The sequence below is a fragment of the Musca autumnalis genome, unplaced genomic scaffold (assembly GCF_047663935.1).
Source record: "Musca autumnalis isolate F117 unplaced genomic scaffold, ASM4766393v1 scaffold_4, whole genome shotgun sequence".
Lineage (NCBI taxonomy): Eukaryota > Metazoa > Arthropoda > Insecta > Diptera > Muscidae > Musca > Musca autumnalis.
The window spans coordinates 8,163,278-8,190,418 of NW_027411977.1; the positions used below are offsets into that span (position 1 = coordinate 8,163,278).

The 27,141-nt window shown below is 36.4% G+C and overlaps 1 protein-coding gene across 4 annotated transcripts in view; it reads right to left on the reverse strand.

Moving 5' to 3' along the window:
• Positions 1 to 27,141, reverse strand: part of barc (RRM1_TatSF1_like and RRM2_TatSF1_like domain-containing protein barc) — a 72,868-nt gene that overhangs the window by 4,922 nt on the left and 40,805 nt on the right. For all 4 annotated transcript variants that reach the window (XM_073982474.1, XM_073982475.1, XM_073982476.1 and 1 more), the window contains 2 exons: positions 3,751 to 4,960; positions 3,477 to 3,679 (listed from right to left, as the gene is read on the reverse strand). In XM_073982474.1, coding sequence (XP_073838575.1) covers positions 3,477 to 3,679; positions 3,751 to 4,951 — 1,404 coding nt within the window. In that variant the 5' untranslated portion in view covers positions 4,952 to 4,960. The remainder of the gene's footprint in view (positions 1 to 3,476; positions 3,680 to 3,750; positions 4,961 to 27,141) is intronic.

The window sequence follows — 27,141 nt, forward strand, 5'->3', positions numbered from 1 at the left end:
ATACATATATTACTTACTTCTAAACATAAACCTTTTGTTCCATAAGCCTAACTAAGAATAGATTTCCAAAACCGCCTTGCTTCCACATTACTTCTCCAATTTTGGCTGTCATGTTTTGCGATATCATTTTCAACTTGGCTTTTCCATCGGAGTTTTGGCCTTTATTCTTTCAAATGTGCCGTTCTGATGGGGACATTTTTACCAACTTATTGACATGGCCTACGCAATCAATGTTGCTCGACATGACTTACTATATCTATGTCGGTCGGTTCATATTAGCTCAATTATATGAGACCTACTTTTTATCGCCGAGTCCGAACGGCGTGTCGTAAGAGAAGTTCACATGGCTTAAGATACTCAGGAAATATCGCCAACATTACGATGAGGGGCATTTTTCCCACAGTTGAACATGTTATATGGCCTGGGGCCCGTGCAAGGTGTGTGTGCAGTGTGACACCCAATCTATTCCCTTTATTTTAGTAGTAAGGAGCACGTCATTAACTACCTCAAAATGGATATTCTTATGTGCGCTTACTGCTCCTTCCAGATCTTTGTATCAGTTACCCGAATGTGCCTACAGCATACCAAATTTTCGGACTTCATTCTGGGTTCTGAACATCACACTTCAATTTTTTCCGCTTTTTCTTTTTATACCCTCAGCATTTATGCTAACGAGGGTATGTATATACACTTTCATACGGGCAAAACGTGCCTCATCGAAATAATGGTTTTAGACCCCAAGTATGTTTGGAAATGTGTTTCGAACAATTTGGAGTCGATTGAGCAATGTCCGTCCATCCGTCTGTCTGGCTGGTGCGCACGATAACTCTCGAACGGATGAGCCGATTTGGTTCAGAATTTGGCATTCGTAATATTTTGTCAAAATTTTGTTTAAGTTCGAAGATGGACCATATCGGTCCACTCCTTCGGGTACCTCCCCCACGAAAGTTCGAAAATGTTCGGAAAATTTGTGCGCACAATAACTTTAGAATGGAGTAACCGATTTGGTCCATATTTTGCACATCGTGAAATTTCTACCAGACATAGATGAGGTTCCAATATGGACTCTATCGGTTCACTGCTTCGGGTACCTCCCACACAAAATTTCGGAAAAGTTCAGTTTAGGGCCTACTCTCGAATCGCTTTGATTTTTGTTACGACGGTACATGTTTCATCAGGCGCATACTTCCTGAAAAAATCGGTCCACTTCTTCTGGTACCTCCCTCACAAAAGTTCTAAGCTTTTCGCTAAAATGGTGTGACGATAACTCTCGAAGGTAATAACCGAGTTGTTCCATACTGTGCACATCGTAATATTTCTACGAGACATAGATTAGGTTCGAATATGGACCATATATGTCAACTCCTTCGGGTACCTCCCACACAAAAATTCCGAAAAGTGCAGTTTAAGAGCTGCTCTCGAATCCCTTTGATTTCTGTTGTAGCAATTTGTATGCGTTGTCTCCATTACGACGGAACAAGTTTTTTCAGGCGCAAGTCTGTAGTTTCTGAGGAAATGACCCGAAAACTGTAAAACCCCTACGACATCAGTAGCTGGAGCGGACGATAAGTTTCGAACGGATCAGCCGATTCGGTCCAAAGTTTGGCCTTCGTAATATTTTGTCCAAACTTGGTTTAAGTTCGAAGGCGAGCCATATCGGTCCACTCCTTCGGGTACCTCCCCCACAAAAGTTTAAAAAATGTCACTAAAATGATACGCACTATATCTCTAAAACGGGCATGCCGATTTGGTCCAAGGGGATCCAAAGATCTCGTAATAATATAATTGTTCCACAAACATCCCATAAGGGACAAGGGAGACTTCTCTCATATCAATGAGTGCACCCCGATTCATATTAGCTCAATGATATGGGACCTACTGTTTATGGCCGAGTCCGAACGGCGTGTCTTACGACACCACTTTTGTAGAGAAGTTTTACATGGCTGAAAAAAAAAGATCTCGTAATATTTTATCCAAATGTAGTTTAACTTCCAAAATGGTCCATATCGATCTTCTCTTTAGGGTACCTTCATAGAGGCTGAGGATATATCTCTATCGGCAAAGCCGACTGATACTTTTTTACTTGTTTCTTCTGAAAATACGCTTCTCCTCTACTCCCGACTGGCAGCAGTGTTGTCCAGTCTGACGCGTTCTTTTCTTCAGTAGCCTTACGGCACTCCTGATCGTACAACAAAAATTTTGCGGCAGTTTGAAGAGATGCTTTTATGCCACTGGTCTTCCAAGTTATCGCTATAAGAATTTCCATCTTTTAGCTTTGTTAAGTTGAGCGGAGTAGCCTTGTGCTACCTGTTGTGATTGCAGCTTCTCGACATTATGCTTCCTTCCTGTGAAGAGTGTCTTCCGTCTATCACAACATGAACTATCTGATTTCTTGTTTTTACATCTGGGGACATCCATCGGGCCTTGTGTATGTCGAGGTGTTGAACCTGGTGCTACTCATTACCATGTACCTCTGCAAAATCGATCAGCATCCTTCTGTTGTCTGATATTACCTCACAAAAGGATATCCACCAGAGGATACCCAGACAAGTGTAAACCTGTTGCAGAACTTCAACTACAAAACACAACAAGAACTTTATGTTACGGAACGACCGAGCAATCGACAGCCACAGCTGTACAAACCAAAAATCGACTGTGGTAGTCTCCAAACGCGCTGCAGTCCTGCAGATCAAAGTGCAGAAACATAAAAGGTTGCTCTGACACTTCGTGTGGTACGAGCAATCGATTTTTTACAATGACGGATGTGGATAATAAGATATAAGAAACAAGGATGTTGTCACAGTGCAGCAGCGTAATTTGGTTCCAAAATTCAGGATGTCAACCTTACTGTCTGAAGCATGTCATGCTAAGTGAATTATGCAGGTAGTATGCAAGCAGTCCCTTCCCGAGAAAACTAGCTCAGATCAGACAGGTAACGATTTTAATTTCCAATGATATTATAATAATTATGGGCCTTAAACACATTTGCCCTAGGGACAGGCGGGCACTTTCGACACTTAGCATTTCATTTCATTTATTTATTTCTACATTGTAATATAAAGAAGCCAAGAAGCATTTATTGTATGTCCGGCTCAATCCGCTTCATTGTTCTGTGAATTTAACCAATCGAATACAATCCCAACTATTATTATTGTAGGCAGCATATTCCCGGTTTTGAAAATAGTTTGAAAGATACTTTTTCAGATTTTAGTACATTTCACTTAACTTTGTGAACATCACCTTAAACATAGATCATTGTTTTCAAGGAAATTGTTTGTTTAATAACAATTTTTGATATCACCGAAAACTATTTCTATTCGCCACTGTGGTCATGTGGATAACGTTATGCTTGCGTTAGTAATACAAGGTGATTATAAGTGTGCATATTAATGACAATGATGCGTTAATGGCTAATCTTGAAATTGTGTACAGGTAAGTAACCAAAGCAAAAGGAAACATTTAATTTTGCCACCTACCTTAATATAATCACATAAACCATCGCCCTTTAGTTGGCCATCAGCCTCGGAATAAAGTTTCAGTTTTAATTTTTGTGTTTGAGGATCACGCATAATCATGCCACATTTACCCATAACCTCGGCAAATTCATCCAGGGTTATGTCCAGGGGTAAGTTTGAAACATAAACCTTTGTATTGTGTTCCGGATCAATTTCAAACCATTCTGGAAGAAGAGAAGCAATAACAACAATTATAAGACAAATATGTAAAATGTTCCGAATACTAACAACTTACTTGGTGGCTCTTGTATTTTACGTTTTGTTGGACCCTTTGCTGCATCTTCATTACTCTTCTTTGCCTCTTCGGTCATTTTTTGTAGCTCCTTTTCTTTAAGTTCGGCCGCTTTAAGTTCTTGTTCTCGCTTTTCATTTTCCGCCTGGGTGGTATTATCAATGAAACCATAACTCATTTGATAACGTGCCATAAAGTCCTCATCGATTTTAGGGAACCATGCATTTTTGTCCACATCCCAAAAGTATACCGTGCCATCTCGATCGGTATATATGCGCTGGCCATCCTCATCAATGTCATAGACAATATCGGTGGATGAAGGGTTTGTGTTTTGGTCTGCAGTTGTATTCTTGGGTATCCATTGTTGTTTTTCATTATCCCATTTGTAGTGGTCGGTTTCAGTGACCTGGGCCTGTTGTTTCGGTATCCATTTTTGTGTTTCCTGACACCATTTGTAGTGTTCATTTTCATAGGGATTTGTTGTTGTTGAGGTTGATGAGGTAGACTGAGTTTCCAATGGTATCCAATTATTGGTTTTTGTACACCATTTGTATTGATATTTGGTTGCGGGGTCTGTATATATGGCATTGCCATCTTCGGTGTATGTAACATGTTCAGCATAGTCGTCTTTTGAGGGTTTAGCGGAAGAACTGGAGTCCTTTGTTAGCTCAGATGATTGTTTTTCTTCGGGAGTTTTATTTTCAGGAGAACTTTTAGCAGATTCTGTTACATTTTGCGGCGTTGTGATTTCGTTTTTACTTGGACTTGATTGTGAGATCTCTGCAGAATCAGCTATAACTTTAGAGTTGTCATCTAAAATTCTATCAGCTACATTTTGTTTGTTAGTACCTTCAGATTCTTCACATACTTTACTATCTTCACAGCTCTTTGTTTTAGTGGTTTTCAATTTTTTGTTCCATTCTTCATCATTGTCAGTGAAATTTTCCTTAAATTTCGAATCTTCTTCCGTGTCTTTTATAACACTTGTTTCCGTTACACTTTCGTTGGTATCCTCCGTTGAAGGAGGAATTGGCTTTTTATTTTCCAAATTAACGTTTTCACTTTCTTTACCTACACTTTCGACCGTTATTGTATTGTTGTCGTCTATTATTGTATTATCTTTTGTGCCAGCACTTTTTTCCTCTTCTCTTTCTGTTTCCGTTACACCAATGTCGGACGTTTCATCCTGTTGACTTTCACTCATATTGTAAAACTGCAAAAAAGAAAATGAGATTAAAGTTCATAATTACTTCCTGGAGATTTGAAGTCAACTAAAGACTGAAAATATTTAAAAAAATGTTTGGCAATTAAAAAAACGTTTAAAATGATAAGAGGAGTTAAGGATTTGACTTTGGGCTTTAACATGATGAAAACCAAGATATACAGACGTTAAAAGCATTTCATAGTTTGTTATCTCTGTAAAGTTAATTCAATTTTACCAGTACAGACGACATCGACATATCAGACAAAATGATGTGATTTGATGGTATCAACGAGACCGACTTCCAGTATACACGATCCAAAGGTGAATAATGAAAATTAAAACTTTGAAAAATTGATTTAATCGGTCGACCTAAAGCCAAACTAATCCTCAACATATAATAACAACAACAGGTCAACAATAAAAACAACAACATTTTGAAATATTTATTGACTTAACCAGTGGTAGGGGAATTGATCGGATGTGACACGCTACTTTTCAGCTAGTTAAACGCATACCCCATGGTTGCAACTTGAGTATACTACGAGATAAGGCTGTATTTAAAATTACATATGCATACATCTTCTCTCTATTGCAACAAGGAGTATCTTCGGAAAAAATCAATAACGATACTCAAACAGTCCTTGAACTACACTGCGTCCGATGCAAAATATGTTTCAGAAAAATTAGCAAGAATTTTGTTTTAGGAATTTGGCAATCTGCTTAACAGTTAATATTGGCATCCTATGAATCATGAGCCGATATTTGAACACACCGAGTTACAACCATTAATGCTAGGTAATGTCATTAAGGTAATGACTCTCCACCTTAGAGCGTCTACAAAAGCAAGCCCAATGACATTAATGGCAGTAGTGGAGGATCAAAACTCCGATTGAAATACTAAGGATATTTCATGGTATTCCAAAAAAGACTGTTCGGGTCAATGAACGCAAACAAACAAAACGATCCCAGCCAGCATTTTTTAAAAATTTTAATCAAATTCGAGTCTTTTTTGATCCGTCTGCACGATTAAAAAGCTGGAATATGAGCTCATTTTCTGATCATAAATGACTCCTTTGTCGGGAGGAAAACGTAACCTCAGGCGACTCTTCTAAACAAATCACAAATGAGTCTTCCTCTGCAATAGTTTCGAGTCATTTTGCCCATTTTCTGATGGTATATAAAGTCTTTTTCGAGTCGTATTTCAATCATTTATTGGTGATTTGTTGATTAATTTGGGACTCCTTTTCGAGTCTTTTTAGAGTCATGTTTATAATCGTTTACGAGTCGTTAGGGAGTCATTTATGAGTCTTTTTATTAGACGAAATAAATTAAAAGAATTTTCTTTTTATTCTTTTTTGTTTCTTTCCTTTCCTTTGTTTTTTTTTTTTGTCATTTCTGCTTTGTTATTTCTTTAAATTATCATTTCATTTCACTTGGCAAAACCTGAACATGTGTTGTGTTTGTCTATACTCTTAATATTATACGTTACATTTATATCGAAGTTTTGTAGAAAGTGTATATGAGAATTATTTACAACCAAACAAAAGTAAAACAAAACAATCACTTTTTAATCACCTATCTATTCAAAATATGATCATAAGATACATAATTATAATCACTTTTCAAACACCTGCATGACCTTTTTTTGATTAAGTATTTTTTTCAATCTTCATGAAGATCAAAATGTGACAATGAGTAACGAAAAAGTAGTCACATTTTAAACGCCTCAATGATTTATTTGTGATTGCTACGCATTTGTTGTTGTATTTTAAATTGAACTCTTTTTAATCACTACAGGGAGTCACTTTCGAGTCCCTTTCTGATCATACAAGCGACTTAATCAGTTTTTGATCACCAAAAGGACTCTAAAAAGACTCCGCAGTGTGATTTTTGAAAAAGCAATCTTCCAAATGCTAGCTGGGATTCCCTTACCAATCACACAAAGTCACAAACTTTTCAGTTTCTCTGAATCGTTTCGCTCTCAAAACAAAACAAAAAAAACAAACTTTTCAAAGCAAAAATACGAAAACCGTACAATTACTGAAATGTACTTCAGCTATGCTTTGCCGAGTTGTTTCATTCACCACCGAAACAAAAAAATTTTTTGGCAAATATCTGCTGTGCGAAATGATCAATGTCACACTCAAACACACACAGAATTGACTGCTTAAAAACCGTATAAGCCAACATCAACATACTTGGAACATACTACGGTTGATCTTTTCAACCACCAAACGAATCATTCATTGAATCGTTCATGTGTTCTGAACTTGTGTGTTTTCTTTCTGTTGTTGTGGAATTGAGAACTTTTCCCTATTCGCTTTGTTCGCACTCACGAATGTGAACAAAACGAACCAAACCGCGAGTTCGGCCAACGTGGGTTATTGGAAATGTTTCATAAAGTATTTTTACGTACGCTGGTTCGGCTTATAGGACAAGTATTTCAGCCAAATTATCAAATTTTTTTCTAGGAACCCCCTGTTATAGATTGTCACACTTCTCTCATATTAATAATTATAGTAGGAATTTAGTTTTAGCTCTTTTTATACCCTCAGAATTTAGGCACATTGATACTACCAAAAATATGCCTCATCGAAATAATGGTTTAGACCCCAAGTATGTTTGGACGAAATCTCTTTCAGACAATTTGGAGTCCTTTTAGCCATGTGCAGCCGTCGTACTCGTAATAATTTGTCCAAACTCAGATCAAGTTCGAAGATGTGCTATATCGGTCCACACCCTCGGGTACCTCCCCACAAAAGTTTTTCGCAAAACCCGATTTGCTCCATAATTTGCTCATCGTAATATTTCTACCAGATAAACCTAGATCAAGTTCGAATATGGACTACACAAAAATTCGAAAAAGCGCATTGAAAAACCTGCTCTTGAATACTTTAGATTTTTTGCAACATGTTTTCGAGTGCCTTTTTACCGCTGTTCAAATTTTTTCATACTTCCTGAGAAAATGACGCGAAATCTGTTTAAAAAAAAAACCTTCCAAGGCCATCACCAAGTGGATAGTGCGCATAACAACATTCGAACCAGAACCGAAATTTGGATATCGCAATATTTCTGCCAATCTTAGACAAAATTCGAAGATGGTTCTTATCGCCAATGAACGTAAACAAACAAAACGATTCCCGTACCAATCACACCAAGCCACAAACTTTTCAGCTTCTCTGAATCGTTTCATTCTCACAACCAAAACAAAACCACAAACTTTTCAATGTAAAAAGATGAAAACCGTACGATTGCTGAAATGTACTTCGGCTATGCTTTGCCGATTTGTTTCATTCACCAACCAAACAAAAAGAATTTTTGGCAAACGTTTGCTGTGCGTTATGGTCAATGACACACTCAAGCGCGCACACACACACACGTGATTGTTTAACAACCCTTTAAGTTAGCTTCAGCATACCACAGTGAATTGATTTATTCTGTGGTCCTGTTTACAGCGATATTATTTTTTCGTGAGCAAGTCCATGCTTCCTAACATAATGGTATAAGGGTATACATATTGATATAGCCTAGCGGGGCAATTTGTATGGAAGGAAAAAAACCTAGAGCATATGTTTGCGGTGAAAATCGAGACCTCCGATTTTTACTTGAAGTTTTTTATCCACGTTTTTTGGATATTTTAGCATATAACAACCAAACCATTGAGATTTTCGATCCAACCAGCCAAGACAATAATTAATAACTCTCTAGTATTTCGCAAAAGTATAGTATTCAGACAGTTCACAATTTTCGGAAAATATCGATAAATGACACTGTGCTACAAAAGTTGGCCAAAAAAATATTCAAGCGTTCAGTAGTGCGATTCTCTAACTCATTTTTTGAGTTACCGATAAAAATCGGTAACTTTAAAACAAAAATTATTAATGAAAAGTTCAAATAAAAGTTGACAACATTGTGCTATGGGTAGAACTTTACGACTGCTTTTTATTGGTCGTTAACTTAGCGAATAATATCGATAATTACCGATATTATTATAAGCATTTTAATTCTACCGAGAGAATCGCACTACTGATGCAACAATTCTATCGTCTTGCGGTTCATGGACAACGAAAATAGTTTGGTTCGTTTGGGTCACTTCGTTTTATTGTTTTATAAGTAGTGAACATTTAAAACTTTTTCTTGTTAAAGGGGTGAATAATATCTCTCGAATAAGCTATTATTTTTTTCAAATCGGTTAACAAATGGCTACGTTATAGACATGGCACAATTACCAAGGTAGTGGTATCACACCAGCTATTCAAATATGAAGTGTGAAATCCCTTTGTAAAACAAGTAGGAAAAGCGTTAAGTTCGGTCGGGCCGAACTTTTTATACCCTACACCACAAATTTCAGCCATTTCGGTGGATAAATGTGGCCACAACCTTCAAAATACCGAAAATCGGAAGGTGCTGTTCTATGGGGGCTATATGACGGCGTGGACCTATACCTACGAATTTCTGGGGGAAAGTTTTATACCCAAAACGAAGACTAAATACCAAATTTCAGCCATCTCGGTATGATAATGAGGCCAAAACCTTGAAAATACCAAAAATCGGGAGATATCGTCCTATGGGGGCTATATCAAAACGTGGACCTATATAAACATTTTATGGTAGAAATGTTTCTTAGCCTCTGGAAATGCAAAATAAAAATTTACATCCGACTCTGTTGTCAAATGGGACTAATACATTCAAAATATATTAAAATGACGCGTACTTTATATGGGGCGTTATATGGGGGTAATACCAAAAAGTGGACCTATATAAACCAACTTTGGTAGGAATGTTTTTTGGCCTCTGCCTCCAAATACCAAATTACAACCAATTCGGTGATAAAATGGGACAAATATCTTAAAAATTCCTTAAAACGACGACGGGTCACGCGTCATTTTGTATGGGGGCTATACGAAAGCGTGGACCTACATAGCCCGCTTTCAATACCAAAAGTCATACGTACAAGTTAACAATAAAAGACTTCTTCGTCTTTTGGTGAGCTTAAATAAACTGTTTCTTTATTGAAATCCAAAAACTTATTCTACTTAAGTTATAAAAGACAAAAAGTGCTGACACCATGATCACGCCACTAGACGTAACACGACTCCATCAATGTAGCCTAGCAAGAACACAACACAGCCAAGCAAGCAACAATGTTGTTTGTTAGTTCGGCAGGGATGTGCTAACTACCCCCTCACTTAAGTGGAGGCCGTCCTCGGTCTTCTTTATAGCCATTGCTACGGCAGATTTAAATCTTTGTTGTTCTCTTATCTTTGTCCTACGTTTGACGAGGCACAATATGAAATGGAGTATCCCGATACTCATAAAAACAACACCGCCAACTAAAATTGGTCGCATTCTTGCATCTTTTTCAAGGTCGCCAATATATTGTAAGTTTTGCAAGTTCATCTGATGGATAGATGACAAACTTAAAATTTCACTGTGGTTGTTTATAATAATTGAGGGGAATGATGGTGTTCCTGGTTTCCGCATATCAATGTTGTTTCTATTTACGAATAGTGTACCATTGACAGTCACATTTTTTCAAAGGTTATGAGGAATGTGCCGTTTATGTTTCTTACATTTTCGGTTGCTTCTTTCACTTCTGCAATAGCGTCATTGACAATGATAATTCCACCGTCGATTTCTGCCACTTTATCAAGATTATTGCTTTGCGTATTACAGTGTGCTGATTCACCCGATATGAGTTGTTGAGCGCAGGTTTCGCTTGGCATAAGTTGACAATAGGTTGAAGATATTGTTTGCTTGCAATTTGTTGCTGAATACGTCTTGCCTTCGCAGTCTACTACAGTGTTGGTGTCAGCGAATTGGATAATTTTATTATCGTGAGGTACTGGGAATAAAGAAATTTTCTGACATGTTCTTATTGGAATAGGATATTTAATGATAAAATACAAACAATATTCATTTGATATTACTTTTACTTTAGACAAAGACATTAGTTCTGATATGGTGAAATCTGTGTGTTGCTCATTGCTCTGATTTTTTATAAATATTTTTAAATCGTCCTGGTCCAAAACTGTTGGATTTACAATATTTATTTTAGCTAAAGTTACGGATAAAATTATATTTTGTAGTTCCATAACTATCATCCGATTTCTGGCCATTAAAATTTCAAATAGATTTACGGTATCAATTTGTTCCTTTCTACGAGTCCTTAGAATCGTGTTTACAGCGTTTGTTAATTTCTCGATTTCAATTTGTATTTTTGTATTTATTTCTATCTGTCTATTGTTGGAGTCTACAAGTTGTTTTTCGATTAATTTTGCTTCTTCCCAATCATCTGCATCTGGTGTACCCGCAATGACCTTAAGTGCTTTCCCTATCAAATTAATGCTTCTTGCATGCCGATGATGTATGGTGAGGGTTGTTAAAAGAGCATCAATATGCAATAAATCGGATTCTAATATCTTTTTTACATGAGTCTGAGGAAATATGCTAATTGCATTTTTAGTTTCACGTTGTATCTCAAAGTACGTTGTTAAGTTAGTTGTATGCCTTAGATACCCATAGTCATTCCAAACGATGGCTTTCCCATCCAAAATTGGGACATAATCGGAGTGTGAATAGTCAATAATCTTTGCACGAGTCAACGTTAGTATGAAAAGAAATTGTAGTAACAGCCTAGGTAAAAAACAAAAGCAGAAAAAAACATTTTATCAATATAAACTAAAATTTATCTGAGGTTGTCCTTATGGACCACCCTCCCCTTTATTAGGACAGTTGTCCCCAAATCTGCTTCGACAGTAGCTTCTTCATAAAGTGGTGTCATTTTATTTCCAAGTCTACGATTATTCCTAACAAAGACTTTATCCCCCACATTGTAAACTTTGTCATGACGACTTTTATTAAAGTAATGTAACTGCCTGTTTTGCGCGTTAGAGATTCGCTCTTTAATCTTTTGTTTTACCTCAGAGGGTGCAGAATGTATCGTATCAATAGGTCTTTCATTCGTGACAGAATGAATTGTTCGGTTGTATTCTATAGTTGATTGTAAGATGAGTTCGACGGTATCCTCGATCTTCCTTTCTATTTTCAAGCATCTTGCGATTTCGGCAAGAGTGCTATGAAATCTCTCTACCTGCCCATTTGAGGTGCTGTGTAGAGGAGGTGAATTGACAATATCTACATTAAACCTGTTTTTCAGAATTGATCTGATAGTCTCAGAGTTAAAGGACCTCTCATTATCACAGTAGACAACTTTGGTATTTGGAAAAAAATTCATTAATTGGAGAATTGGTTCTTTTACGTCTAGAATCGTTCTGGACGCTATTGGCTGTACCACAGCGAATTTTGAGAATTTATCCACACAAGTTAAGAAATGGTTTTTATCAGTTGAATAAATATCAATATGTAGAATTTCACCGGAATAAGAAGGAACCTTTGTTTCTCCTATAACGTGTTTTTCTGGATGCCGATTGTATTTTGCTTTTGAACATGTCTTGCAGTTGGCAACAACCTCATTCGCTATTTTCACCATTTTGGGGAAATAGTAGTCTGAAAGGATTTGCTTAACATTCTCTTGGGCTGCCCGATGAGCTCTATTGTGTTCACTTACGACAATTTCTCTCTGGTCGCATTGGTTGAAAATGTCAGAGACAAATTTACTACAAAATCGGAACATCGTTGAAGGGAACATTCTAATCAAATCGTGTTGAATGTGGGCCAACACAGGTAGGCCGCAATGAATAGCATTGACAACTTCAGTGTTGACTGCATCAACAATTTTGGCCAATATTTCGTTTTTATCTCTATATTGTACAATATGTCTCGTTTTGTTTCCGAAAAGTATAAAATTTCGAGTGGTGGGAAATTCCGACTCTTCCAGAATGATTTGGTTGCGAAAACAATTGACCGGTTTGTCTGAGCTTTCCATAGTGTAAGTGAATGACTCTTCACTATGGACTGTTGCCATGTCTGACGAATTATCGTTCTCCAACGCATGGACAAGTTGCCTTGATAGCGCATCTGCAACTTGATTTTCTTTTCCTGACTTATAATACAAGTTTGCATTATGTTCATCGATGAAAGCTTTCCAGCGCTTAATTTTTGCATTCGGATTACGATCCGAAACTGCATATGTCAAAGGTTGATGGTCAGTGAAGATGTTAAGAGTCTTCACACCATAGAGGTAATGTCTTAATGTTTTAAGAGCCCAGACTATTCCTAAAAGCTCCCTTTCGTTTGTTGCGAAATGCAACTCTTTATCCGACAATGCTCTAGAAATCATAGTGATTGGTCTTCCCTCTTGGGATAGGACAGCACCTAAACCATGTGCTGATGCATCAGTGGTAAGGTCGAACGGTTTTTTATAGTCAGGGTACATCAACATGACGTCCTCCGAAGATAGAATATTTTTCAGTTTGTGAAATGCATCCAGTTGGAAGGCGTTAAGATTGACTACAACCTTTTTGGATTTGGTTGCAGGAATTTTACCGTTTTCTCCTTTTAAAATATCAGTTAAAGGTTTTGCAATTTTGGCAAAGTCCTTGATAAAACATCTGTAATAATTTGCTAACCCAAGAAACGATCTTAGTGCGAACAACGTCGTTGGTTCTGGGAAATTTTGTATTGCACTTATCTTTGATGGTGCGGTTTTTATACCTTCTTTGGATACGACAAAGCCAAGGTATTCAACTTCAGATTTAAAAAAATTTGATTTTTCGACAGAGACTCTCATGTTTGCATCGAGCAGTTTCCTAAGAACACAGTCGATATGTTTTACATGATCCTCTTTGGTTTCTGAAAAAACAATAACGTCATCAACATAAACGTAACATGTTTTGCCTATTTCATCTCTTAGTATGTCATCTATCGCTCTTTGAAACATACTAGGAGCATTCTTTAGTCCAAATGGGAGACGGCAAAACTCGTACTTTCCGTTATTTACAGAAAATGCCGTTTTTTCCCTATCTCTTTCCGCGAGTTCAATTTGATGAAACCCGGATTTCAGATCTAAAGTGGTAAAGTACTTTGCTTTACCTAAATTTGATAATATCATTGTTACGTTCGGAACGGGATATTTATCACTAATTGTTTTGGCATTAAGCTTCCGAAAATCTATAACGAGACGTTTGTTTCGGTTGCCTAGATTATCGACACCTTTTTTGTCGACTACCCATACTGGGCTATTAAATGGTGACCTTGAAGGTCGAATTATACCATCTGCCAACAATTTTTTTATTTCTGAATTTACGAATTCAGATACACCCATTGGGTATGGATATAGTTTAGAATAAATAGGTTCTTCGTTCTCCATGTTAATGGTAGCAACGATATTTGTATTATAAGGTAGTGCTTCTTTAGGATCAGCAAAAACCTTTATTCGTTTTTTTAACATTTTCTGAAAATCCGCCTTAATTGCGAAAGGCACATCAATTTTATCGACGTCTATAAAATTAACATCATTACATTCAAAAAATTCAATTAGTTCAGAGCCAGAATTATGTAGGATAAATCCTTTTTTTAAATCAATGTTTGCATTGATTTTCTTTAATAGGTCTAAGCCCACAATTCCATCAAATGTTGTTAGAGTTGGCAAAATGAAGAATGTAGAGTTCATGCCGAATAAATTTACAAAACATTTTTGTTTAATAGGAGTTTGTCCGTTGACAGAGTGAACTGAAAAAGGAGTACTTACGGGAATTATATGCTTCAGTTCATTGAGAGGTTTTATATAATTTTTTGAAGCACCAGTGTCAATTAAAAGGCGTATTGGTTTCCCTGCTATCGTCCGCCTTATGAACGGTAGTAGGGACCTGCCTCTAAAAAAATTTACATAGTCACGGTCTTCATTTATTTCATCGTTTATGTCTCCACATTCGGATTGAGCTATGTCACAATAGTGTCCCGCCTGCTCTTCTCCTGAATGGGATTCTGGAATCATATTATTCACTTTTTGAAATTTTGGGCCCGTACTCCGGCCAGACCCAGCTTGACGCTTAAATGGTTGTCTGTGAGAAGTTTTACCGTTACCATAATTGGTCGGTTGTCTGAATTTAGACGAAGTTGGGTCCAAGTCCATGTCCTCTATTTGATCTCTAGCCTGTAAATAAGCATCACCACCATTTTCGTAATGTGGATTTTTCTGTTTATGATAGTTTTGTTGTTTATAGTTCCAACCACTATCAGACGGTTTTTTTGGCTGAATTTTTTTTGAGGTTTCAGACCTTAACTTTTTTTCATCATTCCTATTCGCAAACGATGTGGCAAAGACGTATCTTTCGTGATTCGCCTCTACCTCCTGCGCTAAGGCTAGAGCTGACGGAAGATCAGCAGCGCGGGCTGAGAAAAGCACATCGCAGAGAGGTTTCCTCAATCCGGAAACAAATACTCTGAGTGCATCCTGTCTATATTTGTTATTCATGGCCAAAGCGAGAGTTTTGTCGTAACTCATAATTGTTTTATTGGTTAATAACGACAGTTTCTTCTCTACTTCGTCATAAAATTGAATCACTGACTGTTCGCCTTGTCTGAGGGTACTTAGTTCTTGTTCGATTAGATGAATTGGTTTTTTATCTGAATATGTAAAATCTAATCTAGCTATGATCGCTTTAAAATTTAGCACAGTGTTGAATGATGCTAATACAGCATCTGCTGACCCCCTAATTTTGTTCCTAATAATGCAGACCGCTTGGTAGTGTTTTGAACTACCATCGTATTTTTCGAAGACTTTATACGCGTTATGTGCCGCTTGTCTCCACGAAACATAGTTTTCGATTTTCCCGTCAAATTCGGGCAAAGATTTGATAATATCAAGTGATTCATCACACGTTATTGATGAATAAATTTTTACGTCTTCGTATGGTTTCACATCTGTTTGCCCTACTGGAATGGACGATAATTTTTTTGTTAACTCGTCGACTTTTTTGTCGACTTCTGTTTTATATGCCAGAATCGCTGTACGTACAGCGGATTCTATTAATGCAGTCATTTCTTCACTGTTCATATTGTCTTTTCAAACAAAAAATTGTTACGACTATAACAAGATCTAAATCACTGTGTTTGTTTTTTTTTTTGGCACAAAAATTTTTTAAACACGCACTACACTTTGTTTTTTCTTAAATATTAAGTTCTTAATTCACCAGTTTTGGACACAATTTTGAAATTCAATGAGTGACACACTTACATGACTTTATGTTGTTTAAAAAGAGTAAATCCTTATATTTTTCAGCAAGTTTTAAGCGGGGTCTCTTAATCCAGCAAGTTTTAAGTAAGGCTTCCTTCCAGTAAATATTACTTTCAGTAAGTATTACGTTATTTAAAAAGAGTAGATCCTTAGATTTTTCAGCAAATTTTAAGCGAGGCCTCTTAATCCAGCAAGTTTTAAGTAAAGCTTCCTTTTTCAGCAAAATTTAAATTTAAGATGATAGATCTCTTTTTTTTTAGATCTTTATATTCGTAGGAATGATTTAAACTGATAGATCTCTTTTTTTAGATCTTTATATTTGTAGGGTTGAACCCGGTTGGGCGCCAGTTAACAATAAAAGACTTCTTCGTCTTTTGGTGAGCTTAAATAAACTGTTTCTTTATTGAAATCCAAAAACTTATTCTACTTAAACTACTTAAGTTATAAAAGACAAAAAGTGCTGACACCATGATCACGCCACTAGACGTAACACGACTCCATCAATGTAGCCTAGCAAGAACACAACACAGCCAAGCAAGCAACAATGTTGTTTGTTAGTTCGGCAGGGATGTGCTAACATACATATAATAGAGTTTCCCAAAATTTCATCCACATACGTCAATCCATTCGGACGCTAGAGTGATTTCCACAGACGGACATGGCTATATCGATGTAGAATTGCACGCTAATCAAGAATATATATAGTTTGTGGGGTCTACAATGATTATTTCGAGTAGTTACAAACTTAGTAACAAACTTAATATACCCCCATCCTAAGGTGGAGGATATAAAAATTAGTTTTGTTGTAATTTCCCCCAAGGACAAAAAGAAAATTTTAGCATAACATATTCAAAATTTTACGATATTACTACCTGTTCCATTTGCCTTGGTTATAGGTAATTTTATTTTGTGTTTTAAAATCTAAGAGAGATTTTGGACGCTGGGAATGATGTGCTTTCCTTCCTCCGCCCCCTTTTACCTAATATATGGTGGATAATGTTCTAAATTATAGTATAACACTCTTACCTTACATTTTGATTTGTAATTTGTAAGAATAGTTAATATTTAAAAAAAATAATTATTAGATGACTTGTCAATTATCGTGGACAACAATCTTGTAGACAAGAGAGTGGAAAGAGTAAGAAAAAAATATTAGTGAATACGATAACACGAACTACTGTGGAGCAGGAATGGACATTCTGCAAATTCTTAATAGTTCTACTTACATTCTTAGATGTATACAAGAAAATAACGATTGTTTCAACCGCTATTAGTAGAAATTACTCGTTCTTATTATCATATAAGAATTCTTCCAGAAGGGAGACCCCGATTCACATTAGTTCAATGATATGCGACCTACAGTTTATCGCCGTGTTCGAACACCGTGGCTTACAGATAAGTTTTGACATTCGATGCCTGTCAATTAAAAATAATTTCCAAAACATTCATTTAAAATTTATTTTTCCATCCCTGAAAAACTTCGGTGACCAAATCCCAAATAAGGGTCATTGACCTAAAGTAGCTTAGTTTTACATTTCTTCCCTTTTGAATCAATCAATCAATAATTGAACATATTCCAAAAAGGAAACACTTCTCCATAACCTTTCGTTAATTTCCTATATTAACGTTGTCCTAGCATTGCAAGTGGTTGGTGGCAAGAGCTCTTTACCTTTTCGAATGGCTTTAAGAAGGTGATATGAAAACGACACGAGCATAAACAAAACAAAGGTGCTGGCAGCTAAGTGCCAGTAATACAATTAAGATTATTTGAAGAGGGTGCAGGGAAGAGGACGAAGAAGAACGACAACAACTTGTCTAAGACCAGTAAACAACAAGTTAAATGACCTCTTTTTTTACCGGTCATCAACAAACTAAAATAAGATGGAAAATATAAACGAGGAAATATACATTGTGTGAGTCGTAGCATTATCCTGAGAAAAGGTACACATTTCTCATTGATTTTGGATAAAAGTGGGGGGGGGTGGTCAGTAAAAAAAACATGACAATATGTAGAAGAAAGCTAAGGAAAAGATCGGCAATATGGACTTGACTGTCAGCAAGGTAGAAATTTCTTAGGAATATTCGTGGGGCAAATAAAATTTATATTGTGTTTGATGTAAAAACGATAAGGCAATCTTAGGAATATTAGTATGAGAGTATACATATTACAAGGTCAGTAGAACCTATCTCAGAGCTATTTGGTAGCAAGTATAGTTCAACAAGTTTTAGAGTAAGAAGAAGCAACAAAGAAGAAAATCATGTATAAATAAATTAGGATTCTGCAAAGACCCAAACCCCTTTGGAAGTATCAAGCTACCTGATAGAATGTCTTATATGTATATCCGGATTGAAAATGTCGACAGAAATACACCCCTGCGGTCTGGTGAACGTAACCTCATCATAAGTAGTACATGTTAGAATTTCATTGCTGATCAACCAGGCCATATGGCATCACATTTTCAACGGCAGTAAAAATCCTTTAAGCGTAATTTAGGCGAAAATTTCTCAAAATACGTATATATGTAAGGGGTTTCAAAATTTTGGGCGTATGAACCGACAAAAATATGGATTTGGATAGAAGCTCAAAAGTTTTGCTGGAAAGGTATCTAAAGGTATGGACCGACATAGTCCATTTTGGGTGTCATTCCCCTCGTTAGATGTCGCGACCACCTGTCGTTTCAATTGGTCACCATATAATTCAGAGGTTTTGGACCATTATATCAGGAAGCTTGTACTTGCCTGCGAAAACATAATATTGCTGTAAGTGGGATCATTAGGTAAAAATTTTCAAGGAATCCTCGAACAGACCCTCAACCGCGTTGCTCTCTTTATGAGATATTGCGAGTAACATTTTATTGATTTTTTTGTACACGCACTACCTTTGAATTTCAATTTCATCTCATATTCGAAGAAATATTACGATATGCAAAGTGTGGACCAACTCAGTATTTGGTTCAAGAGTTGTCGTGCTCTCCAGTCACAACATATAGTGCCATAGAGGGTTTTTTTACACCCTTCGGACTGTTTTATCAAGAAGTATGGACTTGCCCCTGAAAAAAACTTTTAAAAATCAAAGTGATTCCAGAGCACATCTTAAAGTGAACTTATCCAAAATTTTGTGTGGGAGGAGTGGACAAATATAGTCCATATTCGAACCTGATATATATTTGGTAGATATATTAGGATGTGTAAAGTATCGACCAAATCGGTTACTACCGTCAAGGGATATCATGCGCAAACTGAACTTTTCCGAAATTTTGTGTGGGAGGTACCCGAAGGAGAGGACCGATTGGGTACATATTGGAACCTCATCTAAGTCTAGTAGAAATTTCACGGTTACACCCTTTAAGAGCTGTCGTGCGCACAAAAAATTTCCGAAAATTTCCGAAGTTTTGTGGGGGAGGTACCGGAACGAATGGACCGATGTAACCCATCTTCGAACTTAAACTAAGTTTTAACAAAATATTACGAATGCGAAATTTTGGACCAACTCGGTTCATCCGTTTGAGAGTTATCGTGCGTACCAGCCAGACAGACGGACGGACATTGCTAAATCGACGCCAAATTGTCTGAAAGAGATTTCGTCCAAACATACGTGGGGTCTAAAACCATTATTTCGATGAAGCACATTTTTCCTGTATGAAAGTGTATATACCCTCGTTAGCATAAATGCTGAGCGTAAAGAAATAGGTTTTTCATGTTATTGGACATTTTGATATAAACTGCCCTTTAGCAAAAGATAGTATATACTATTGACAGCATCAAAATTAGCCTTATCAAAAAAAATCCAAATATGTATGTTAAGCCCAAATCCATTGGCATCGTAACTAAGGCCGCTTACACAAAATGTTGTCAAGAATTTTAAAACGATCGCAGACGAGTCCTTATACTACACTTAAACCGATGTTGTCAAAATTCGGACCCCAGTCTGTAAGAAATAATTAGATGTACAACGTTTGGATCAAAAGGGATTCCTCCTTCGAGGGTTATCTTACCAACTACCCAGGAAGCATGAACTTGCCCTGAAAAAAATTGCGCCTTTGTAACAGGCCAGCAAGAAGAACGTGTTGCAAAACATTTCAAAACTATCCGAGACGAGCAGTTAAACTGCATTCAAATTTTGTGGTTTAGGTACAAAAAGGAGTATGCCTGGAAGTAATATTATCATATGCAAGGTTATGACCAATTCGGTTACTTCCTTCGATATTTATCTTGCACACCATTTTAGAGGTACCGGATGGAGTGCAACGATATGGCCTATTTTCGAACTCAAACCAATTTTGGATAAAATATTTCGATACCAAAATTTGAACCAAATCGATTGATCCAGCCAGACAGACAGGCGGACATGGCTAAATCAACTCCAAATTTGGGGTCCATACTTTGGCTCTAAAACCATGATTTCGATGATGCAGAATTTTGGTCGTAGAATAAAGAGAGCATATATACACTTGCTCTCTTTATCCTAAAGTCTGAACAAAACATTTTTTTATATAAAGTTGCCATTTTTTGCTAATAATATATTTCTATTGGTCAGATATTTTAACACTTTTTTACTTGAGCACGATATCAAATACTATATAGTCCCTCTTGGTTGATTGTAGGGTAAACAAAGCCTGTCTAACAAAAGGGCAGCAGTGTCCTTAAGTATACCATGCAATGTATACAGCCCTTAAGTATAACATCATGTCTTCACTTTTCCATATGCATGTGTGTGTGTGGGTGCACCAATATTTATTATGTTAGTTAATGTAAATGTTGTTTATTTTTTCTTTGCTTTCATTGGATTTGAATGTGGATTTAGTGCTACTGATGTTGTTATTCCAAGTCTTGGAGCCTTAAGTAAGCTAAGGCCAACATTAAATAAAGTTTATGTTAGCAGTCATTATTCTTTTCCGAATGAAAGTAAAGTCTCAGCATATTAAACTAAAGAGCAGCATAGCTAAAGGAATTTTCTAACTAAACTACAATAAGCTTTCACCATAGGCCAGGTTTTAGCCGTTGCGATTATAATGACCTTCAAGTTTTGCCCATAATTGACTTTCATTTCCGTCGAAACAAAAATAAAAGTAACATTTGTAATGTCCTAAAACCAGTGGATAACTTCCCACACACACAGAGACACACTTGAACACACATCAATGGCAATGCCATCGTAAAGAAAATTTCTTTTATTATGGCATTGTTTATTTAAGTTGGTTCACTTTTTGTTGTTGTTGCTGCTGCTAATGCTTTTGACAAAAATAAACTTTCTTTTGTTGTTTCTTCCCAAGCTCCTCCACCCACACGTCATGTCAATAACACACACACATTTCTTTTTATTTACACACTTTGCAAAGACCCAGCACCGACTGAGACGGAGGTGTGTCACAAAACTGGGAGGAAAAACAAAAAGTAGAAATAGTTTCTTTCCGTTGTTGTGTTCTTCTGTTCTTCTCTTACTTCCATGTGTCGAAGAATAATGAAGAAAAATGCTTGATTTCCGTTTGCCAACACCACCACTGAAGAGTGTCAAATTCTTAACACGATTTGTCCGCAATACAATGACCTGTCCACCTTTGACTATTTCAATTGAAATCAGAATTTATGATTTGATTTCATGACAATGCATTCAGAGGATTAGAACAAGTCATTTTGAACTTGAGAGAGAGAGAGTATATTTGTTGGGATTTAAGGAAAGAAAGAAAGGATTTATTTGGTAAATTTTACTAGGATTTATTTCACACAATTACGTTATAATATTTTATTTAATATTACGTATTTAATATTAGATTGCATTAATAGATGTGAAATGTATAAATTTCATTATTCTTCTAATTTAGTTTTTCTTCAGACTAAACTGCTTCTTTAATGATGGTCATCCCCCCAAAAATATAATTAGAAAATTCTACCCTTTCATTTAAAGTAATAATTCTATTCCATTCCCCTTTATTTCGGTTTCCAGCGAATAAAATTAGGAAAATACATAAATGTTTTAACCAAATACTTTTCTACTTCATGGAAATTTTCGAAAGCATCATCTAATTATTTCCATAATCGAAATCAAATTTATTTCCAAGAAATAGCATTTAATGCTGGTGTTCGTCGAATTTAATACGCTTGTTCCTATGTCATCATACAAGCTCATCCCCCAAATATTGTTCTTGTGTGCGTAGTTGTTATGTATCCATTCGAAAAAAAATCCAACTGTGTGAGAATCCTTATAATTAACTGTTTCTAATTCCCATTTATAAATCGCTGTTAAAAATGGCATAGAAATAAGTTCTGTATAAAAATGACGATATGTGTGTGTGGTGGCGAACAGTAATGGAAATTCCATTTACATTCAAGGAAAAGGAAGCTGATTTGCATAAAATACCCTCCCGCTGATATCAAAACAAGGTGTAATATATTTGGATTTAATTTCTTAGAATATCACGAAAAATAAATAATTATTTACTTGAAGTAAAAGTTAAAGAGGCATTTGTTCACAGCTGCTCAAAATAATAGATTATTGTTAATTAATAAATCTTATATTTGAACTCGTTCCTGATCGATTTATGCTACTTTCTTAAGGAAAAGGATGTGGAGTCCTTACAGAACTCTATATTTGTCACCTAACATTTTCCAAATATTTCATCATTTCGCATTTGGATTCCTATTATTGTTGAATTTTATTACATTTAATATTATTTCCCCCAAGAATGGAAACATTATGGTAAATATTTATGGGTAAAAACGATGAAAGTATGCTACGCAGTGTACCCTGTGATAAGTCAAGAAGTAAGGTCCTGTATTTTGTTAGGAAAGTGGTAGGTATATGATTCGAAAATACCACCTACTAATCCATTGTGTTATTTTCAACAACTTTTTACATGCAAAATTAATAAAATTTAATTATTTCTGATTATACCCTCATCGAAATACATAATGGTTTTTGGACGAAATGTGTTTCAGACAATTTGGAGTCGAATTAGCAATGTCCGTCCGTCTGTCTGTCTGGCTGGCTGGTGCGCACGATAACTCACGAACGGATGAACCGATTTGGGCCAAAATTTGGCTCTTTTGTCCAAACTTTTTTTGTCCAAACTTAGTTTAAGTTCGAAGATGGGTTATATCGGTCCACTCCTTCCTGTACCTCCCCCACAAAAGAAAATCGTCGGAAAATTTGTGCGCACGATAACTCTTGAAGGGAGTAACCGATTTGGTCCATACTTTACGCATCCTAATATATCTACCAGATTTAGATCAGGTTTGAATATCTACTATATTTGCCCATTCCTTCGGGTACCTCCGACACAAAATTTCGGATAAGTTCACTTTAAGACCTGGTCTTGACTGACTTTGATTTCTGTTGAAGCGACTTGCAATCGCTGTCTCAATTACAACGGTAAAAGTCTTTTCAGTGGCAAGTCCATACTTCTTGGGAAAACAGCCCGAAAGTTGTAAAAAACCCCTATGGCACCATATGTAGTAGCTGGAGAGCACAATAAATCTCGAACTGATAAACCGATTTGGTCCAAAATTTGGCCTTAGTCATATTTTGTCCAAACTTAGTTTAACTTCTAAAATGGTCCATATCGTTCCTCTCCTTAGGATACGTTCCCCACATAAGTTCAACATTTGTGTCCAAGTGCAGTTTAGGGTCTGTTCGAAGATCCTTTGCAAATTTATACCGTATATGTTTTCCGTGGACAAGTCCATACTTCCTGGCATACTGGTCCAACAGGTGTACGATAACCCACTGAAATGACTAGTTGGCTTGATATCTATCGAAAAGATATGACTCTCAAAATAAGATCCACTTCCGTAATGCACTATGTCGGTCCATTCCCTCCTCCACAAAACTTTCGAACGTTAATCCTAATTCACATTTTTGTCGGCAAGTTCAAATGTCCAAAAAGTGTCACAAAATTCTGAAAAGACCCTAAATACAATCGATCTGTCCGTAGATGAAAGTTCCAATTCACATAGGCTGAGGGTATATCTCTGTCGGCAAAGCCGACTGATACTTTCTTACTTGTTATAACTGAAGTGTATCTATTATTATGAGCAGCAAATCTAATGTACTAGGTGTATATATTATTTTGAGCAGCTGTGTATGTGTAGATAAATGTTGGCATTATTTTGATGGGGGATGAGGGACCTTAGGTGACGCTGTGTAATGTAGTAGGGATAGAGTATCCAATAATAAAAATGATAGTTCCATTTTCAAGAGAATAAGAACGGATGAACCATTTGCACCTCGTAATACTTTGCCCAAAATTAGATAAAGTTCGAAGGTTGGAATCTTCCCCACAAATGATGAATTTGTTTTCAAAACAAGTAAGAAAATATCAGTCAGCTGTCCTGCCGGAAATTTACCCTCTGACCAAAAAAGAAACAAGCATAAAAAATATGCTTTACATAAAATGTATTGATTTTGTATTACTACTCGTAGTTTGCTTCAAAATAATGTGTAATGTGGAAAGGGACTATGCCAAATCATTGACATATACCAAAACGGGTCTATGGAAGCACTCTTTCACTCTTTCTATCAGAAATGGTCTATGGAAGCACCCTTTTTCATAAAGCAAGAAATTTTGAGCCTTATCTGGCACTCTAGTCATTTTGGTATGTGTCGGTGTCGATAATGTGCCTCATCTCAGGAAGTATGGACTTTCTATGGAAAAATTTGTACCGCTGTTATAGGGACCGTGAAAACAAACAACAACAATTTTCAAATAGATCCGAGACGAAAATTTCCCAAATTTTGTGTGGAGGTACCCGAATGATGGGACCGATACAGTCCATATTCCGACCTGATACATGGCATGGAGGAAATAATACGATGTACAAAGTTTGGACCAATTAGAAACTCCCTGCGGCAGTTATATTGCGAATTTGCCATTTTAGTTGGTGCTGTCAGAGTTTCTGGACTTGTTCCCGAAAAAATTGTACCGTCGTAAAGAGGCCGCAAAGTGTCACGGCACCGGCCACAAATGGTCAAGACCATGTACCTCGGAGTACAAATATATTGATAGGACGATTGCAAACATTGATACGCCACGTAGTGTTGTCTATTTGATGGTTCAAATCCGATAATTGTTTGCAATGTGCTTTTTTCTCCATATTTTCCCAAAACTAAAACATTTATTATATTGAAATATTTGAATATTTAAAGTAACGGTCATCATAAAACTGATTTTTTTAGGTTGTTTTGAATGTAATAAACTTGACTTCACATTTGTTAGGCCGCCATCAGACCATCTGCTTTTTCACATGTATGTTGTCACTTTGGGTATACTACAAGGGCGGTTCGGAAACTTCTTAGCCTATCAATGAAAGAGAATAGTTAGTTTTTCAAAAATATTTTTATTTTTCAATATAATCTCCTGAAACTTCAATACACTTAGTCCAACGCTTTTCTAGCAATTCTATCCCTTGATTAAAATAGTTTTCCTCAAGGTCTTCAAAATAGTGGTTTACAACTGTAATTGCATCTTCATTTGAGGTAAAACGCTTGCCAGCAAGGATTTTTTTTAGATTTGGGAACAAGTAAGAGTCACTAGGAGCTAAATCAGGAGAATAAGGTGGGTGGTCAAGCAACTCGTACTTTAATTCGTTGATTTTAGCCATTGTTAAAACACTCTTGTGCGCTGGCGCGTTGTCTTGATGAAAAATTATTTTTTTGTGTTGTAAGCCAGGACGTTTTTCTCGAATTTGTACATTTAATTGATCCAAAAGGTTGCAATAGTACTCTGAATTTATTGTTTTACCCTTTTGCAATAAAATACCTTTGAAGTCCCAAAAAACAGTTGCCATAACCTTACCAGCCGATTGAATTGTTTTTGCCTTCTTTGGAACACTCCCTCCAGCTACAGTCTATTGTTTGGATTGTTCTTTTGTCTCTGGAGTATAGTGGTGGATCCATGTCTCATCAACAGTTATGAAACGACGCTTAAAATCCATTTTATTTCGCTTAAAACGATCCAAACAAGCTTGAGAAATGTTCATTCTTATGCGTTTTTGATCGACTGTTAACAAATGCGGCGCCCATCTTCGTCATTCGTCGATCATTTAATACGATATCATGCGCTTTGGCTACAATTTCTGTTGTTGTTGCTGTTTTTGGACGTCCACTACGTGGTTCATCTCCAATGCTTGTACGACCACGTTTAAATTCAGCAACCCAATTTTTTACTGTTGCATATGAAGGAGCACTTTCACCTAACACATTCACCATATCATTATGAATTTCTTGCCCCGATAAACCTTTTTTTATGTAAATATTTAATGACAGCACGCATTTCTAATTTTTCCATTGTAAAAAAATTGCGGATGCGTATTTTTTGAACACTTGTTTCTATATGAAGAAATTGCCAGATCGAAACAAAATTTAACATGTGTTCATAACAGAGATGGAAGTTTCCAAAACACTTAACTTTTTTCTGTTTATACCGCGCTTTTTGTGCTAGGCTAAGAAGTTTCCGAACTGCCCTACTAACATACACACATTGTCTTTTATATATAAGATAAGATGTTATTTATTTTAACTCGGATTTAACACTTAGGCTAAGAAGTTTCCGAACTGCCCTACTAACATACACACATTGTCTTTTATATATAAGATAAGATGTTATTTATTTTAACTCGGATTTAACACTTAGTAGGTAGTGTCGCAGGATGACGCGTAGATTTTTTTATTTTATTTTTAGTACATATAATTCTTAGCAAATTTGTAAAGTTTTATCTGCAACAACTTGTAATGGGGCCATATCAAAGCGTGAACCTGTGCCGACAATTCTCCGTCGGAATATTTTATGCTCCCAACGTAGACTAAATGCCAACTTTTAACTGATTCGTTTGGATAACGTGGCTATAACCTGCAAAATAACCGAAATCGGGGGTACCGTTCCATGGGGGCCATATAAAAAAGTGGACCTACACCTAAAATTCTTATAGCAATGTATGTATGACCCCATCGGAGACTAAATACCAAATCTAAGCCATTTCGGTTGGATAATGTGGCAGAAATCTTTAAAATACCGAAAATCGACAGGTATCGTTCTATGGGTACAAATTCAAATTT